This window comes from Bombus affinis, chromosome 10 (assembly GCF_024516045.1).
Source record: "Bombus affinis isolate iyBomAffi1 chromosome 10, iyBomAffi1.2, whole genome shotgun sequence".
Classification (NCBI taxonomy): Eukaryota; Metazoa; Arthropoda; class Insecta; order Hymenoptera; family Apidae; genus Bombus; species Bombus affinis.
Genome location: NC_066353.1, coordinates 11873752 through 11892737, shown reverse-complemented (window position 1 = coordinate 11892737; position 18986 = coordinate 11873752). Strand labels below are relative to the sequence as shown.

Below are 18986 nucleotides of genomic sequence, written 5' to 3'. Positions count from 1 at the left end.
GTATGAATCGCCATTACGAATTTCAAAAATATCTCGAAAAGAGGATCGATACTCTAACAAAGCTTGATATATCGAACTCGGGACTCTCGAAGTGGACGTAACAATCGCAGTTATCGATCGATGCGAGTCGCGCAATGGTATCCTTTGATAGTAGTGGTGCTCGCGCTAGGTTCTGACAAAAATTTGCGTTAAAAACGGTGTATAAAATGCAGAAACGGTCTAACTCGGGAACTCTTGGGTTAGCTTGGAAGATGCTTCCTATGATAAGTGAAAGAAGCATCCAGATCCCAGGGGGATATCTCCGAGTGGCTTAGCTGTCGCATTTATCCAACAGAGATGTCTGCGCCCTGAGAAACGGACTGGCGGACAGACAGACGTCTCTGTCAACTTTTTCTGTGTTCTGATTTCTGATACGAAATGCTGTTTGGAAAATTCGGCAACTCTCCGGAGCGTATTCTCTAGGTATATAGTCAACACGGCCAGAGTTGATATATGTGAGTGGTGGGGATTTGCTCTCGATCACTTTGCTCCCGATGTGTGTCCCGTTTTCGCTTTCTTCGTCCCGTTCTCGCGATGCTTACATGATACACACAGTGGCTCGCCAAAGCATTTCAACACTTGCCGTAGAAAACTTTTGTCTGCATACTATGTGTTTTATGTAGAACATATTTTTTTGAAACTTTATTAGTATTGTTATGAGCCATAACTGTCATGATTATATTAGTGAAATTTCAAGCCAATCTGAAAATATGTATACAAGTTACAAAACATTGACTGCAAACGTATATTTAGTAACAAATTAGTATACAGTGTGAACAGCCATTTTAAACATCTAATAAATATTAAAGATGGTCCTATTGAATATTGTGATTTATTAATATAATGGACTGATTCAATACTTTTGCGATCCCAACGAAATATATACCTACAGTATGTATCATATAGTTTTTCATGTACGTTTTTCATGTTCCGTTTCAAATTTGATCGATATTCACAATAGTCGTGTCACGACACAGTGCTGATGAAATTTCAAAATGTGGGATTATAACACATATATTATATTCATAAAAGGTTTGTATAAATGTTCGAATACTTTCATGAACTACTATACCTTGTAATTTAGACGTACATATAAGCAATTTCAAACTCGACCAAGATAGTCCCGACAATCGTGTCTACGTGACAGTGCTAATAAAATTGCCAAAATGTGGAAGCACAACACGCGTAATATATTCGTAAAATGCTTCTACGAGTGTCTGAATGCTTTTATGAGCGACCGTACATACGATTTTTTAGATGTGACACTCCCAACCAATAACGAAAATTTCTTTCTACCTTCTATCATTTTACACGATTGTACGATGGAAATATGAGAAAAGTCGTATGATAGAATTATGAAGGAAGTCTGTAAATGTGTTTCTGTTTTGAAAAAAGGCGTGAACTAATTCCCACCGCTAGGAAAAACCACTGAGTTTGAGAGGTGGTAAAAATCACATATCAATTCTGGCCGTACCGACTTTAGTGCGCGTTATTCTGTCGGGTGCGTGATAGCCTGTACCAGTACGTAGAGATGTTTTCGTCGCCGGCGTCAGTGGTGGGCGAGCCGTCAGGCTACGACTTTCAGAAAGAGGAGAACGCCGCTAAGTGGAAGGGGGTGTTTGTCAACTCCCTACGCAAGGTATACTTTCCGAATCATTTATTATAGAATTTATAATGATCCCTTGTGAGTTGGTCTCGCTTTTCGCGAGATTTTGATGCCATCCCATGTCATTGATGTCAGTCCGATCGACATTCGTCGATTCTATTGTCATTGTCACTAATATGCCACTGTTTTATGCCCTTTTCAACTCTAACTGGGTTTGTTGCACTCTAACAACATAACAAAAATAACAATAATATCTCATAATATATACGTTATAATCGACGTGAAATAAATTTCATGGAAAATAATAATCATGTATTATCATACAGTGATCGGTAGCTTTCTTGAAAACTGTGTTTGCATCTGAATAAAGGATACCTTCTTCATATAATGAACAATTCATAGAATAATGACAGAATGTTATGTTGCTTGTCCTCGCTGTTTATAAGAATAAACCTATGTGAATGAGAAATTTAATTTTCTTACTATTCTTGTTTCATACAATAAATATATTAAAGTTTGCGGAATTTTAGCGGGAGCTTTTTTCACAATGGATAAAATAGGATAAATATTTACATATTGTATAACAAAAATATAAGTTGCAAACATAAAAAAGGCTGTTCTAAAATGCCACTGCTAATGAAATATTTTTTTTTATAAAAAATTCTATTCTTAGATCACTAATTATCAATTATGCTTCTTAAACAGTATATGTGTAAGAATATTATATCTCTTACTTAAATAGAAATGTAGCTCATATTGACTATCAAATAGATGTTTTGTTTGTAAACAATATCCTTTGTCCGTGTCAATGTATCATATATCATTTTGTATCCCATATATTTCTTTTATTAATTTTTTCCCTAAAACATTTTTTTTCCTTAAATAATAGTCTTCTCTGTTTAATGGAGGTTTTATGTAAAATAGGTACTAGAGCAAGTACATCCTAGTCTTGAAGCACGACAAGATGCCTTAGACTACGTTGAGAGCTTAATCTTAAGGCTGTTGGGAATGCTTTGTGGTCATCCTCCACCACACACACCTCAAGATGTGGAAGAAAGAGTAAGGCGTACTTTTCCTACTCCCATTGATAGATGGGCACTTAGAGATGCAAGAGATGCCTTGGAAAAAGGAAAAAAGAAATCACCACTAGTTCTTCCAGTTGACAAAATTCATCAACTATTACAAAAAGTAATTAGGAAATTAAATTTAATATCTTATTTTTATATGTTTATTCGCAGATAATATAATGTTATATTTTTACATTGACAGGAAGTATTACAACAAAAAATTGATTTACAAGTTAGTCTTTTTGTAGTAGGAGTCTTGGAATATATTTCAGCAGATATTTTGAAGGTTGGTAAAAGTTATTATCATTTATTTTTATCAATATTCTATTTTGTATAACTCTTTTATATGTTATTCGTTAACACTAATTCCTGAAAATGTTTAAGACTATTTTCTTTTCAGCTAGCTGGAAACTATGTCAAGAATATACGTCATGTAGAGATATCTTGTGAAGATATAAGGGTTGCAATGTGTGCAGATATGGTAACATTTTTAAAAAGCACGATATTTGTGCTATGTTTGTATATTAAATGTATCAATAATCGCGTGATGAATGTTGAGTAATTTAGTGATCTATTAATAGGTATTAATGGACTTATTTTATCAAGATGATTATGCAGAGGGTCCACAAAGTGGTTTAGGTGCAGTGGTTTCTCAAACTTATGAAGAATCTGTTCGAGATCTCATACACGACGAACGTCACTATTTACGTGATCTCCATATGATCATTAAGGTGAAATATCTTATTAGTCAGTGAAACGTAGTTGTTAATCCATGAAAAATGAAATTATCCCACTTTTCAAATAGGTTTTTCGGGAAGAAATCGCAAAATTAGCACAAGATAGAACTGAGATTGAAACCCTTTTCAGTAACATTATGGACATTTACGAAGTTACTGTAACGTTACTTGGTAGTTTAGAAGATATAATGGAAATTACTGAAGAGAAACAAACACCTACTGTTGGGTCATGTTTTGAAGAACTGGCAGAAGCAGCAGAATTTGATGTTTATATAAAGTATGCAAAAAGAAATTACTGGTTTTAATAAGTATAATTATATATATTTCTTTTGAATCATAAATGAGAATGTTCATATTAGGTATGCAAAAGACATTAATAGTCTAGCTAGTCGAGAAGTTTTAACAAATTTATTATCAAGGCCTGAAGCTAATGCTGCGTTAAGAGCAGCAGGTCATGGTTTTAAGGAAGCTGTCAAATATTATTTGCCAAAACTTTTATTACAACCAATATGGCATTGTTTTTTGTACTTCCATTACATAAAGGTACATTTTAAATCATTTTATATTTACATATTATTGTACACATTATTCTAACAATTGAATAATATTTTGATCATATTTCATCTAGGTATTACAAAAACGTACACCAAATATAGAAGATGGTGAAACATTGGAACAAGTACAAGGTCTTTTAAATCCACTGCAGATGGAATTATTGCAATCTATGGCGAGTCTTCCAAAAAAAGATACAGGTCTGCGAATGCAGAGTAGAGCAAGGAGACAAGCTGCACTAGAGAAAACTAGTGAATTACAAAAAACTGTTGATGGTTGGGATCAGAGAGACGTTGGACAATGTTGTAATGAATTTATACGTGGTATGAAAAAAATATACGTTATTATTTTATTACTTTTTACATAAGTTATATGAAAGTATATTTTCACTATTTTTTATGTATAGAGGATATGTTGTGGAAAGTAAGTAATGGAAGGAGGCTAACGGAACGAAGGGCTCTTCTTTTCGATGGTTTATTAGTTCTTTGTAAACCAAGTGGTGGCAAAAGAGTTAGTGTTACGGTTGCAGCGGTTGGTGTGGTGGGTCATCCACCTCATCAAGGCGAACTGCGTTTAAAAGAAAGATTTTTTATTAGAAAAGTTGATATTATCGACAAAGAGGATACTGAAGGTAAATTTTAAAAAGTAATAATCTTAATATTAAATAATATTTGTATTGTATAACTAGATTACATGTAATTATTTTTGTAGAATTAAAAAATGCCTTTGAAATTGCACCAAGGGACCACCCTAATGTTATTCTTGTTGCCAAATCCGTCGAAGATAAAAATAGTTGGATGGCGGATCTTGTAATGTTGAATACAAAGAGTATGTTAGAAAGAACTTTGGACAGTATCCTTTTGGATGAAGAAAGGAAACATCCCTTAAGGTTACCTCCACCACATTTATATAAATTTGCCGAACAAGATAGCCCAGAAAATATTGTTTTGGAAGCGAGAGAAAATGGAGGTGTTCCATTAATTAAGGGTGCAACTTTGGTTAAATTGGTAGAAAGATTAACTTATCATATATATGCTGATCCAGCTTTTGTACGAACATTCCTTACTACTTATAGGTATGTGGATTCATACCTTTGGGATTTGTGTATGTATAAAAATTAATTCTTTAACAAATAAATTGTGTTCCTTTTTTGTAGGAGTTTTTGCTCACCTCAAGAACTGTTGACATTGTTAATCGAAAGATTCGACATACCAGATCCTTCTTTAGTTTACGGTGAGGAAGAAAAATCTTCTGGTTGTAAAACAACTGCTAGGGAAGATTGGAAAAGATATAGAAAAGAATTTTGTCAACCCGTTCAATTTAGAGTTTTAAATGTTTTAAGACATTGGGTTAGTAATATTTAAATATATTTACTCTCAATTATTGTATTACATTTTTTAAGTGATCATAATATTTTCTTGAATGCTTCCCACACTAGGTTGATCATCATTTTTATGATTTTGAACGCGATAGAAATCTGTTGGAAAGATTGCAGTTGTTTTTAGACACAGTAAGTGGAAAATCAATGAGAAAATGGGTGGATTCAGTAATAAAAATTGTGCAAAGGAAATGCGAACCTTCAGAACAACGACCTATTACATTTAGCTTCGAACGATCTCCACCACCTATTGAGTGGCACCTAAAAGTTCCTGAAGAAGAATGGGGAATATTAACGGTAATACATTAACAATGTAAAACGGATAATACGGTAACATAATCATAACTAATATGTTATTTGTATTATGTAGACAAGTAAATTATTTTCAAATAATTACAGTTACATCCAATTGAATTAGCAAGGCAATTAACTCTGCTGGAGTTCGAATTGTACAGAACTGTAAAGCCTTCAGAATTAGTTGGGTCAGTATGGACTAAGAAAGATAAAGAAAAGACATCACCAAATTTACTGAAAATGATAAAGCACACAACAAATGTAAGTTACCTACATTATGTTCTATATTAGTTTTTATTTTGTATGAATTTTTTGAATTTAACAAATTAAATCACTTCTTTACTCTGTAGTTTACACGGTGGCTTGAAAAAACCATAGTAGAAGCTGACAATTTAGAGGAGAGAGTTGCAATTGTATCACGAACAATTGAAATTATGATGGTGCTTCAAGATCTTAATAACTTTAATGGCGTATTAGCAATTGTTAGCGCAATGGGATCTGCGTCCGTTTTTAGGTTAAAATTTACATTTCAAGTATGTCCTTTTGTTATTTAATGTTATCGATTTTAACTTGAACCAAACAGAGTATATATTTTATTATATTTACAGCAAATACCAGCACGACTGGAAAAGGCTCTAGAAGAAGCAAGAGAACTAAACAACGGTCATTTCCGGAAGTATCAAGAAAAATTGCGATCCATTAATCCACCTTGTGTACCATTTTTTGGTAAATAATAAAGAATAAAATATTAATGATTTAAATTATTAAATCAATTTTTATTAATATATATTCTTTTCATAGGCATGTACCTGACCAACATCCTACACATTGAAGAAGGGAATCCGGATTATCTGCGAGGAAGTCCAGAACTTATAAACTTTAGCAAACGACGGAAAGTGGCGGAGATAACCGGAGAAATTCAGCAGTACCAAAATCAACCTTATTGCCTTTCAGTGGAACCTAGGATAAGACATTTCATTGAAAATTTATCACCATTTGATCCTAATATGAAAGAGGCCGATATAAGCAATTATTTGTACAATAAAAGCCTAGAAGTAGAACCCAGAGGGTGTAGACAACCACCTAGAGTCGTAAGTGAATGGAAATTATATAACACACGTATAATAACACTGTTTATACTAGTTATTATTGTTCTTGTAGTCTCGTAAATGGCCGGACTTAAATTTAAAATCGCCGGGAATTAAAGCTAGAAGTTTGAGCGGCAAATTACCAGCTCCATTGCAAGCTGTAGCCTCCAGTGTAAGATTACACGATCCTCCTCCGGAGGCTCCGCCTCCAGAATTACCAGAAACCCCTCCGCATGCTTCACATATTACAGTTTCTCACATAGGGGACCACACTGTCTTTGCACCTGTTTTACTAGGAGGTTTGTAGTCCAGAATATTGAATGTTAGCATGTGCTTATCAGTCGCTTTTTACAATTCTTATTCATTCTACAGAAACAAGAATCGTTCTTATTTTGTTGCATAGTATGCTTGGATAGGTAGTAGATGTACTTTACTGTTAATACAGGTACAGCTCAACCTCCAGGTTCACCAGGTCCTCTTAGCATGTCAGGACTTTCGATCAGCTCTCCGGGTAGCAGCCCGCAACTAGGATCACCTGGTCATTTGCCTATCCCACATCATCAACCGCAAAATAGTCACTTTGGCTTTAATTCTGGTACGATTGGTGTAATGGGAGCCTTGACCGGTATACCATCGTCGGGTGGAAGTCCTGGTGCTGCGATACCACCTCCTCCGTCTCCTAGCCATGTACCTCCCTGTCAACCTCCGCCCCCTTTGCCACCAAGATCTCATAGGAAACGAGAGAGTTCCATAAGCGAGTCGCCGCAACAGGTAAATTGTCAAAAAAGATTTGAGTTATTTTTTCTTTAAATTTCGTAGTTTATAATATCGTGTGATTTATATTATTTATCACAGGCCAGACAAGCTCCAAATGCGCCCATACTTCCTCCACGGGATGGTACGTCTCCACCACCATTGCCACCACGAAGAGATTTGCCTCCGGTGACGTTACCGCCTCGCCTTCCTACAACGTTGAATGCGAACTGTTCAGCGCTACTCGCAAGGCGGAATTCCACGTTGGAGAACACATGTTCGAATGTTGTTCATACAAGAAGACACATGTCTTTCAATGGGCCCAGTCCTACAAAACTTCCACCTACGCAACCTAATGGTAAAAATATTAATATCAGAAAGTTTATCATAATTGTGTATTCTCGTGTCACATCTACAATGCTTTTGTCCAATTGTTTATCAAACCATTCGTTGCAATCTATTTTAGGATCGGTAACTCCAAGGCTACCACCAAAACCGATGCCGGGACGTCCACCAACCACCATGTTTAATTTCAATGCTCCTCCTGGATCTAGTTAAGTGTTACATCTTCCTACCTCTTACCTAAATTAAAATGCATCATTTGGAAATCGAGATTTAGTCCACTCAGAAGGATTAGTCGAGTCGGATGTTTTGCTTGTTCGGTATGTTTGACAATGTAAAGTTCATGCTGTTTACGTAACATTTTCACAGGAAACTTCATAGGAGCACAAGATTTATTCAATTTATCTGTATTAATGTATCTACCGGGATTTCTTAGCCAGATACTTGAAACATAGTCGGTAAATGCATTAATACAAGACAAAGAAATTCAACGAAAATTTTCTTGCGACACGGCCCATACGTGATGAGATGCTGTTACATTCCTTTTTACGATTTGTCTTTTTAATACGTGTGACGCTATTTTTATTGAAAGTTTATTTTTCGAGAGAATATAGAATGTTTTATCGCATATAGTATATTTTTAGAGGTTTTTTTACCAAGTGAATATATATAATCAGTAAATGTAAGGCTTTATATCCTGAATATCCTATTGAATGAACTCAGTTGAAGCTATTTATCCTTGAGAGATACCCAAAGAAATGAAATTTGTACAGCTCGCCTAATTAAAAGAAGTGTATCAACCTTTGTTATTCGAATTTACAGAATATTTTTATAAATAAACGAAATGGAATTTCTTTGATAACTTTGCATATCTGGGTCTCGTATAGTAGCATAACGCATGTTAGTTTTAATACACATATAGATAAAAATAAGCGAAGGAAAGCCAAAATTATTTCTGCAATAATGTAGCAGCAGGAATTTTATTAAATAAAAACATTTTGTCTAACACTCAAGTTTGTGAATCACGTATACGCGCGCGCATACATACACATACACATATACATTGTATTAGAAAAAGTACTATGTTGCAAAGAGCATAAAAATGTACAAGATTTTTGCTACGAGATTCCCTTAAAAAAGAAAAAAAAAAAAAAAAAAAATAATCAACGTAACTTTAGCACAAAAGCAATAATATTACAAGAGTATATGTTACTGTAGGACGGATTGCTACAAATGATTTTACCTGCAAACGATTTAGGATAAAAGAAAAACAATTAAGGAAACATGGAGATTCTGTCTCTATTTCAAAAATTTCACATGAATTATACTTTTATGATTTGTTATTTAGGACACATATAACACACGGCATATGTTTCGAAACGATGTGTGTAGATCATTTTATAAATAAGATAAATACCGCTTTTACAGACTATTAGGAATGTAGGGTACATTTCATCGCAGCCGTTTATCGGAACTATGGCTAATGAATTTTGAGTTAATGCGTCCATCAGATCCGAGGAGATCTGACTGAATGGACTATGTATCGATTTCGGTTGTCCGAACGGTCTCCTTTTCTTTAAAACAAGAAAAAAAGCAAAAATGATCCCTATCTATCCCTCAACACAACTGTGATACACTTTTAGATTTTAAAAAGGACGCAGAAGACGCAAGAAAGTGCAGTATGGATTGAATCATAGGCCAATAAGCATAGAATTATACATATAAGTCGAGAATCAATAGCAAAAAGAAAGAAGTAAATATGTACATGTATATTATTATAAATATATTCTATAGTAATTATTGTAATAATGTTAAGCGTAAGACGGAGAATGAAATATTGAAATTATATACAATAAAGAGTATATTGTGTAGATCTTGAGAGAATTTTTTTACTTCTCCGTGTTTTCAGAAATTTTAGGAACTAAACGATAGTAGCGTCCTTACTATAGAAACACAAACGTGACACTATTTAATTCGATCATCATGTCGCTTTTTTATATGGTACAAGTGTACAAGTATGTTTTATAAATTTTTTAAAAATGCTTATCACCGGTGACTGGTGATTATGATTTAAGACTATTTTGATGAAATATAATTTTAGAAAATAGAGTATCTGGTTTAAATATTCTAAAAGAGGTAATTCTGTGTAAGTTAATACTGATAGTATTTATGCTAAAAATCACACATATGTTATTGATCTCGCGATCAAATGTTAAAAATTTATTAAATAAATTTTCGATGAATCTTTAAAAAGTGTCGATATACTTTTGGCATTTGTATATTATGTCATCACATATTGGTTTGATTGTTTCTCGTAAATACTCGTGTTTGCGTATTTTACACGATTTTCTAAAATATCACAATTACCATTTCATTTGTTTGTACTTGATATCTCGATATTTACTTATGTAGAACTTCGCTCAAGTATAATTTACGCAACGATAAAATTAGATAATTTTGATACAGATGAGAGTGGTATTTTTAAAATGTTCTTAAGTACAGATGTACTCCTCGAGGAGAAAATACGATTGACACTTTTCAAAATCATGTCACTTCCCATACGGTTGAACCATCACTGTTTCTGTTATGCCTGGAAGTTACGTCGACGTGGGCATCTAAGCCGTCGCTCAATTTGCTGAAACGTCTTGCCCAGCTACCTCTACCACCGCCTGCAGCTCTTCCTCCAATACTACCTGCTTCTCTAAGCACCGATAAAATATCATCTTCGTCTTCTCTGCCCTTTATACCTTTCTCATACTTGGCTTCTTGAGCTAATAAACGCTCTCGTTGCAATTGAGTCGCCAGAGAACGAGGTACAGCCGGTATCACATAACTCATAATGCCAGTTAGGGCGAAAACCTAATTAAAATTTCAATTTTTATATTTTACTAATAGCTTTTTAAAGTGTGAATTTTATAGGTAAGATGTATGGAAGGCTATAGTGGTGTCATAACCAGTCATATAGAAGATAAAGTACAGTGAAACTTACGATATGTTCAAAAACAACGACAAAGGCCAAACGGGCTGCGAAAACATGCCAATATTGCGGGCTGAGTCCGTATGGATCGTTTGAATGATCCGGTCCATTTCTGTAACCTCTGTACTGACAAGTTACCGGATGTTTTTTATCCATATCACTTTTCATGTCATCTCTATAATCTGATGTGTTGAATTCCGATAGAGAACTGTCGATATAACCCACTAGATCCTCCGTGGGAGAGTAAACGATAGCATAAACGCTACGGGGGATAAAATCTGACGTGTATGCGATGACAAACGCCTATGTATGATACAAGCAAATTGTTGTTAGACTTTGTAATATAATTTGCAAGTTTGAATCGTGAACTTTTATTATTACGTATACGTACGTTCGACACTACAGCAACGTAAGTTACTCCACGTAGTATACCATACCAAGCTCCTATATCTTCCACTCTCTCTGCTAATGGTCTTCTCGCCTCTCTTACCATTTTGTATGCGTCAAGCCGTATCTCAGCTATATTGTTTAATAACGCAAACAATGGTGCTAATGGGAATGCAGCGACGAACAAGGTCACGAATCCGTACTGTAAAACTATAAAACAAGTACATGAAGAAGATAATTGACAATTATATTTTAAATTAATTAAATTTTTACTCATGATTATGTTAATTTAAATATACTTACTCATTTCCAAATATTCGTCAAAGAGCGCTAGTCTTCCGGGATCCTGCAACTGATAATCCTTTTCCCAATAAGTATACGGTCTGCCGTGATCTTTCGTAGCCGCAACGTGGTTTCTTTTACGCCACCAATTCCACAGTTTTGGTGACAGTATCTCGACAAAATTATTGAAGCACTGCTTGCCCACCATTATAATGGCGAGCTGTATGCAAACTTCCGACAGACATCCAGCTGGATCGCACACGTCCGTTTTTATACGAAAGAATTCAGAAGATCGTGCGTCTGCGTCTCCGGGATGAACAAAAAACCTACCCTGTAAATCGCCACTCTTCAATAAATTTGTTTCACTTCATACGTGCAGCAAATAGAATGTTACCAACTTTAAAGAAGGCTATATAGATGAGAGATGAATAAAAATTGACAAACTCGAAGAGAAATATCTTGAATGTGAAACTGGATTCGTACTCAGTCTGCGTTCTGGGATTCTCCATGTTCACCATCCATCGCGCTAAACGATGATACACTCGTGTAAGAATCATGATTATAATTAAATTAATTAAAGCGGCAGTCATGGAGGTAAAAATTTTCGCGTGCTTCTTTAAAAATGGACCTCCACCGCCATAAAATACGGCTACCAGCGATATTCGAGAAATAATGGTTCCCAGAACAGCACCCAAAACAACACATATCTGAATACAAATTTACCAATAAAATTTAGCATCAACAAAACAAATTTATTTGATTGAATGTGACGAGAATTCTTTTAATTACCATAAAAAATACCATGGAACTGGTGGCACAAGAACGTACAGCCTTAGACCATACTGGTAGGTAAGGTTCTCTTTCCCTGGTCACAGGATTTATTCGAAATGTTTTCACTGTAGTTTCAAACTCAGGTCGAGGTTCTTCGTCACTTTCAACGTTCTGGAGATCCCATTCCCAAATTATTACAGCTTGCCTTCGTTTCCATAACTCAAGAAATGTCGTGGCTGAAAGATGGAATGAGAAGATAGGAAATATGCGTTAAAACATTAAATTATGTCTATAGCATACCCCAAAACGACATGAAGATGGCAAAGAAGACAGTGGCAGGGTTGTCGAACAAGTAACTTAGTTTTGAAAATATGCAAGACTCGCCGAGCTTTTGATAAGTACATGCTTTATCGCAGAGAGGGCATAATGTAATATTTCCTAGAAAAGTTATTTAGTAAAGCGGAAGAACGGAAAAAATAAAATAAAAATTGTATGAAACAAAAATACCTGCTATATTATAATCACATATTTCTTTACTGGGTATATTATCAGGTCCATCCATGCTTCCTACACCATACATAAAGCACAAAAGGCCAACAATCGCTGGAGCGTATAAACATTTTGTGTAAAATCCTAGCCATGCAAAGTAAAGAGCCACTTTTTCACCGAAATATCGTCTAATCAACCAGAGGGGTTGCCTTTTGTACCTAAAAATACAGAATTAAATGTTTATTTAAAAAAAGGTGAAAGTGCTAGTGAAATTACCATTGCGAAGGTCTAGCCCATATCAAGTACAGTAAATATCTGTCGAGAATTTCGCCATTGAATCCAGGTCTATTATACGGGCCCTCGTGCAGAGAAAAGCAGTCGAGATAAGTGCCATCCGCCAAAAGTCGACGAATACCTGCTTTCTCGTGATTTTCGTCGTACCGTGCCCTCGATAATATTTGCATTACTATCAAAGACCTTTGTGCAGGTGTATAAGCTGTATCTCTATCCTTTACTACGAATCTATAAAAAGGAAACAAAAATATCGAATAATTAACTCATAACATATGATAATATATAATATAATCAGCTTATACATTTTTAATTTATTTTGTCTTATACAGTCAAATACGTACTTCTCTTCTCGATCGCCAGAATCAATGCTGTTATAAAAGCTAGGCTCTTCTGGATACTTCTTCGTATCCCAAGTATGTATCTTTCTTACCCATTGTATCCATTTCTCCCAAAATTTCGGGCTTTCTTTCACGTCTTCGTTACTTTGCTAATAACAAAATAACATAAATTAATAATAAAATGAAGGATTATTCTATGTTGAATTTACTTACTAAATACTACAATGTTAGTTAGAAGCAGGAACACCGAGCACGTATACTTTTCATTGTGAGAAATTTCATGAACCTACCCAAGCCTTAACAGAAATAGTAATGAACCTTTTGGTGGGTAATTTCAAGTTCATCACTTCAGCGTATTGAACTTTAATCTTCCATGGAATGTGCAACTTCAAGAAGTAAGTTTTCCCGTCGAAGGAGTTTTCTTTTGGTTCCAGTTCCAACTGCAAACCCTCTTTTAATAGATTCTGTTGGAAAACGCGTCTTTGTTCTTTTCGACGTGCTTCTAATTCCGTCATCACTCCAGTGTACTCCTCCTGATACACTAACACCATATCAATGCGTCTACGGCCATCTCTGCAAATATATAGTATACGATATTGTATATTATTTAATAAGTTATAATGCAAATAATAATTGGCTCATTGACCACTTCTTCAGATCAATAATGATTTTATATGACGACTGATTTACTCACGCTCCGTCAATAATATAAACATACAGAACACTGATCCATTCTAGCGATTGTCGGTAAATGTGTCGAGACACGTTGAATACAATCAATTAAAAAAAAGTAATTAATTGTACTAAATAATTCAGAACATTCATAAAGCAGATATAGAAAAAAGAGGGAATGTATTAAAATTTTAGGGTAATTTTTCGAGATCATTCCAAGATTATCGCAAGGCTATTTCAAAGTCAATTCAAAAACATTTAAAAGTCAGCCAGTGTCATTCCAAGATCTTTTCAAATTCATTTCAGATTAATTACCATTCAGTATTGGCTCAGGGTTACAAGTCATTATTTCAAAGTTATTTCAAAGTCGTTCAAGATTATCTGAAAATCCGATTTATTTGACAAGGTAATTGAAAAATAATAGGGCTTATTTAGGAAATATACATACTGAATAATTTACAGGGTGTCTTTCGGGATGACCTAATAGGAAAGCAAACAGCACGACCATAACGAAACCGAGTCTAAAATTAAACCCGACATGAACGGAAGAAGTCACGACTGACGTAAAGTTATTATGGGATAAAATCGCAATATGTAATATGCTGGCAGGGGCCACGCGATGAGAAAATTAATTATGTAAACGTTCTTTTTTTATGTGCTCTGGGTTTTGTAACATTGCACACTGGCTAATTATACGAACGTTCTTGATGAACTGACTCTCTATGGATTATTTTCGCCCACTATGCGTAATTAATATCTACATGAACAAGGAATTCTTTACAATTTGTTGTTCATTTTTCTTACATTATTCAAAACAGTAAAGTACCGGAATAAAAGATAGAACAATGTACAATACATTCTACTCTGTACGTACTAAAATTTTTGCAATATAGGTACTGTCTGTTTAAAAATGCGATTAATACATTTAATATATTTTGGAAAAGAAGTTAACACACCGGAAGTAAAGTGTTTCGGGATCCACTTCCCCCTCTGAGGACGAATCCTTTTGTAATAAAGAATTTCTCGGTATATCTTCAGTAAATATTGGCGTTTCCAGTAACGGTGGAGTGTCTTCCGGTGTCGCTGGTATTGTAAGCTTGGGACCTATGAAGAATAAAAATATGTTCGAATTAATTTGAGGCTCCAAACTCCAAAGTTAAAATTATTATACTAATATCATTTTTAACTAATATAGTTACTCAAAGTCTTTGAATAGATCGATAAATAATTGACTACGTATGTATAAAACAAACTCTGTGCTAATACTAGAGCGGTCAATTAGCTGCGCTTCTTTAATGTATTTCTTCGTATTATTCTTTTGGAGTAAATATACTCATTTGATTTATATGTATAATATGTCATTATGTATCCTAGGAATAATGCCTTGAATCTTTTAATGAGCATTTAATTGTACTGTATCTCATTATTTGTTTGGAAAGGAATATGAAAAAATTAGAAATTCGTGTTTTTTAGTGTCACTACTGGGAACAGAACTTCAAAGCACAATATATTTTCTCAAAATACTATATTTTCTTCGTTGCTTCTATCATTTTGAAGTTCTGCTTCCAGTAGTGACGTAAAGGTACACGAATTTCTAATTTTTTGATATCCCGTTCCAAACAAATAATCAGATAGAGTACAAGAAATTAATCGAATTAAATGTCATCAAAGATTTCAAAGCATCATTCAGGAGCTAATGAATGACACATTATACATATGAATCAAATGAGTATATTCATTCTAAAAGAATAATACAAACATTCTTCTGTATTCAATATTCATATTAAAAAACATAGAAATTTATGGACTACCCTAGTAGCTTCCTATTGACCGTACTTATACATGTAAATAGGCTACTCAGCACCTGTTGCGTGAAATTGTATTCTGTTACTATGTCTTTAGTGAATTGATTGTACATACGACGAACTATGCAAAACCCATTGACCTTGAAGGTCCACATAGGAGAAGAAACGTATAAAGTCATGTATCTTGTACGAACATTAAAGTACCATTACAAAATATGAGGTATCATTACCGTTATCAAAAGTTTCACATTTTGTAAAAGAAGGAGGATAATAACGGGAGACACGTATTGGCTCGACAATGGTTCGATAGTTATAGAGTTTTTACGGTTCCGCTGAAGTTATAGTCTCATTATTAATATCCATTATTCCTGTCACGCTGACATTCATATGCATATTGATCGTAGTTTATTGACTTAGGCCTATTTCAACCATTGCAAGGCTAACGTGCCATTACGAATACTCACGCTATATACGTATGGTATACATATCCCGATTATTCAAATTAGATCGAGAGTTCCTTCCCTTTTCCTTCCTTAATGTCAGGAAGTGAAAAGAAAAAATCGCAAAAGACATAAAAAGAGAAAGAAAAATAATTTATTGGAATCCTACCAAAAGCATCCCGAGCAGTCAGATTTGTTCCCGAGGGATAAACGCTGCTTCTGGAAAATTTTTTGTTCGTCATCGGCGATCCATTCGATTGAATACCATTTTTATCCATTTTGTAAATTATTTCCTTGCTATTTTCAACTCTCGTGTTTTCGTTCACACTGGGAGAATTCGATTTTGTGGAATTCGTAGCGGTTCTTCGGGGCGAGGAACTTGTCGATGACGCTTTCGATGGCGAATTCTCCGTTCCCATCGCATTCACGTTCGTTTGAGATTCATTTGTACTTGATTCGGTAACACTTGTGTTGCTTATGGATATACTCACTCGTCTGTTTTGAGTGTTCTAGAAGGATCAAATTTGTTTCTTCGTCAGTGTAAAAAGTTCGTTTCAAAGCTAGCACAACTATTTATTATTACGAACATTTCACTACATGTCGATAGTAATTTTCATAGTAACGTAAAACGTAACAATACCGAGGCTTATTGTTAATTTAAATATTTCGATTGGTTGCATACTTTAACGCATCGCGCATATTTCATCGAACTTCATTTTTTTGCAATTTCAATGCTCGCAGAGATCGTTGAAGTACGGAACACTTATTGTTAGTGGCGGAAGTTTACCGTGTAAATATTTCATAATTTTCTGGATAATTTAGCAACGAGACTTTCGTTTATATACCTGGCATGTAATTAAGTGAATAATCTAGATCATCTGTGACTAGTTCAGATGAATTATTTAGATACATTATATTGATGAGATTCGTCGATTAGATACAGCTAAAACGAGTACGATGCAATTTTTTAAAATATTCATCAGTTTTGTCTATAATGCGCCATTAAAAAGAATACGTAATGTACACATTCATTTGTACATATTTATTCTATTGCTGACCGGTTCTTACGTACGGATTGTAAAACAAACTCAGAAAATTTACTGACTAGAAAAACGAAGAAAAGGATATATGTATATGATACCTGTGTCTCATCCTCGACTTGAAGTTCGCTGTTATCCATTGCGCTCAAAAATGCTTGATAAACAATGTCGAGAAGAATTCCCTGTCGCCGGTGACAGTTAAGAAAAATACAAGTTCCGCGGCAATCTTGATCAATCCTGACATTCTGTAAATCGGAACGATAATAAAATGCTGCCTTTTTTAGCGAGAGGCAAGTTCGATCTGTCTATTTTCATGATAACGATTCGCATTAAATGGATGCACTATACAACACGCTAATCTTCGTCAAATTATTATCATTACTCGCACGAAAATCCCAAAGCGACGCAATTTCCTACAAAGGTATCATATCATCGGCGTCGAATATCGTTGGGTTTATAAATTCTTCTATTGGTCACCGTGGCAATTACAGATTGGTAAAAAGAGAAGAGATCCGCTGAATCATTATATGTATCGTAAATATTAGTGACAATAAACTCTTGATAGTTCTGTCAAGAAGATCACTTCTTTCGTGTAATGACCAAAGCAGGCAAATCGGTCGATAAGTGTCTTCGTAACTTTATTTCAGTCGTTAATCGATCGATGATGTATTACATGAAATGAAAACGGATCGACAAAAATTCCGATTCCAATTGACATTCATATGTATGTAAAATTCGCAGCAATCACGGAAGATCATTTATTGCCAAGTCAACTGAGGCGGTGATTTAGCCTTGCTTTGATTTTCTTTCTCAATTATGAATGGAATGACAGCTGGATAGTCTATAGTTATCACCTTTCCCAATCTGAAGAGGTCCGAATGCCCTTGGCCCATCAACAAATATGCTAACAGTCTTTCCTATCAGATCTAAGACGGATCTATACATTTACGGCACGAAACGGGATGTCTTTGGACAATCAATCGCGACCTTTGTAATTGATGCTTCAAAATGCATGTGGATACTTTGCTGTATGCTTTTAGTCAGAACATTTTACTTCGTACTCGTGACCTGCTCTTTCTGTTTTCCTTTAAACTTCCATTTTGTTCTTATATTTAATTGCCAATTATTATTTACGTGATTTCATCGTGGCCTATGATTCCTTTTCTTTTGACTTGTAATTTCAAATGTCATTATTGATATTCTGTACACTTGCGAACTGTACAGCAGTGCATTATTGAACAAGACGACCTAATTTCACAATGGCAATTTTTAACAAATATCGTGGAAATATATTCAGAAAGTTGTCAGAAAATGGAGTGTATATTGACAAGACATGGATCATATATCTGAATACATAATTAGTATGATCGTATTTCGTTCGGAAGACAAACAACGGTGCTTGAACCTCCGAAATAGTTCAGAAATTTCTCTTCGTCAATTCTTCGATCTTCCTTCACTTTGAGTAATTGTTTAAAAAAGAAGAAGCACTTTCATGTGGATAAATTATTTTTTCGTAACTGATAACATTAAAGAACATCAAAACATGTCGGCCACAATCACCAGACAGTAATTGCAGTCAATGTTATTTCTTTGAACTGTTAATTCTTGATGTACCTAACTGTATAGTGTACACTA

The 18986-nt window shown here is 34.6% G+C and overlaps 2 protein-coding genes across 11 annotated transcripts; one reads left to right on the top strand and one right to left on the bottom strand.

The window, feature by feature from the left end:
* The first annotated feature begins 118 nt into the window (after nucleotides 1-118).
* On the top strand, nucleotides 119-9727 carry LOC126921298 (protein son of sevenless). Of its 9 annotated transcripts, none has more exons than XM_050732760.1 (22): nucleotides 119-462; nucleotides 1562-1678; nucleotides 2570-2833; nucleotides 2915-2998; nucleotides 3113-3193; nucleotides 3294-3443; nucleotides 3518-3726; nucleotides 3809-3992; nucleotides 4078-4324; nucleotides 4408-4632; nucleotides 4713-5076; nucleotides 5158-5350; nucleotides 5440-5676; nucleotides 5779-5934; nucleotides 6024-6206; nucleotides 6282-6399; nucleotides 6475-6764; nucleotides 6835-7060; nucleotides 7207-7532; nucleotides 7617-7872; nucleotides 7981-8067; nucleotides 9500-9727. In XM_050732760.1, exons 2-22 carry the CDS (start codon nucleotides 1571-1573, stop codon nucleotides 9544-9546), a joined length of 4035 nt encoding a protein of 1344 aa, XP_050588717.1. In that variant the 5' UTR covers nucleotides 119-462; nucleotides 1562-1570; the 3' UTR covers nucleotides 9547-9727. The 9 variants fall into 9 exon arrangements, with proteins under 9 accessions (XP_050588717.1, XP_050588718.1, XP_050588713.1 ...); XM_050732761.1 differs by having other exon boundaries at nucleotides 1552-1678; XM_050732756.1 differs by having other exon boundaries at nucleotides 1523-1678.
* Nucleotides 9136-18904, bottom strand: LOC126921301 (anoctamin-4). Of its 2 annotated transcripts, XM_050732772.1 has the most exons (14): nucleotides 17453-18904; nucleotides 16481-16820; nucleotides 15023-15170; nucleotides 13685-13967; nucleotides 13398-13543; nucleotides 13039-13284; nucleotides 12781-12980; nucleotides 12574-12711; nucleotides 12292-12509; nucleotides 11901-12209; nucleotides 11524-11833; nucleotides 11225-11430; nucleotides 10846-11136; nucleotides 9136-10715 (listed from the first exon to the last, which is right to left on the bottom strand). In XM_050732772.1, exons 1-14 carry the CDS (start codon nucleotides 17489-17491, stop codon nucleotides 10401-10403), a joined length of 3189 nt encoding a protein of 1062 aa, XP_050588729.1. In that variant the 5' UTR covers nucleotides 17492-18904; the 3' UTR covers nucleotides 9136-10400. The 2 variants fall into 2 exon arrangements, with proteins under 2 accessions (XP_050588729.1, XP_050588730.1); XM_050732773.1 differs by lacking the exon at nucleotides 11901-12209.
* Nucleotides 18905-18986: the final 82 nt, after the last annotated feature.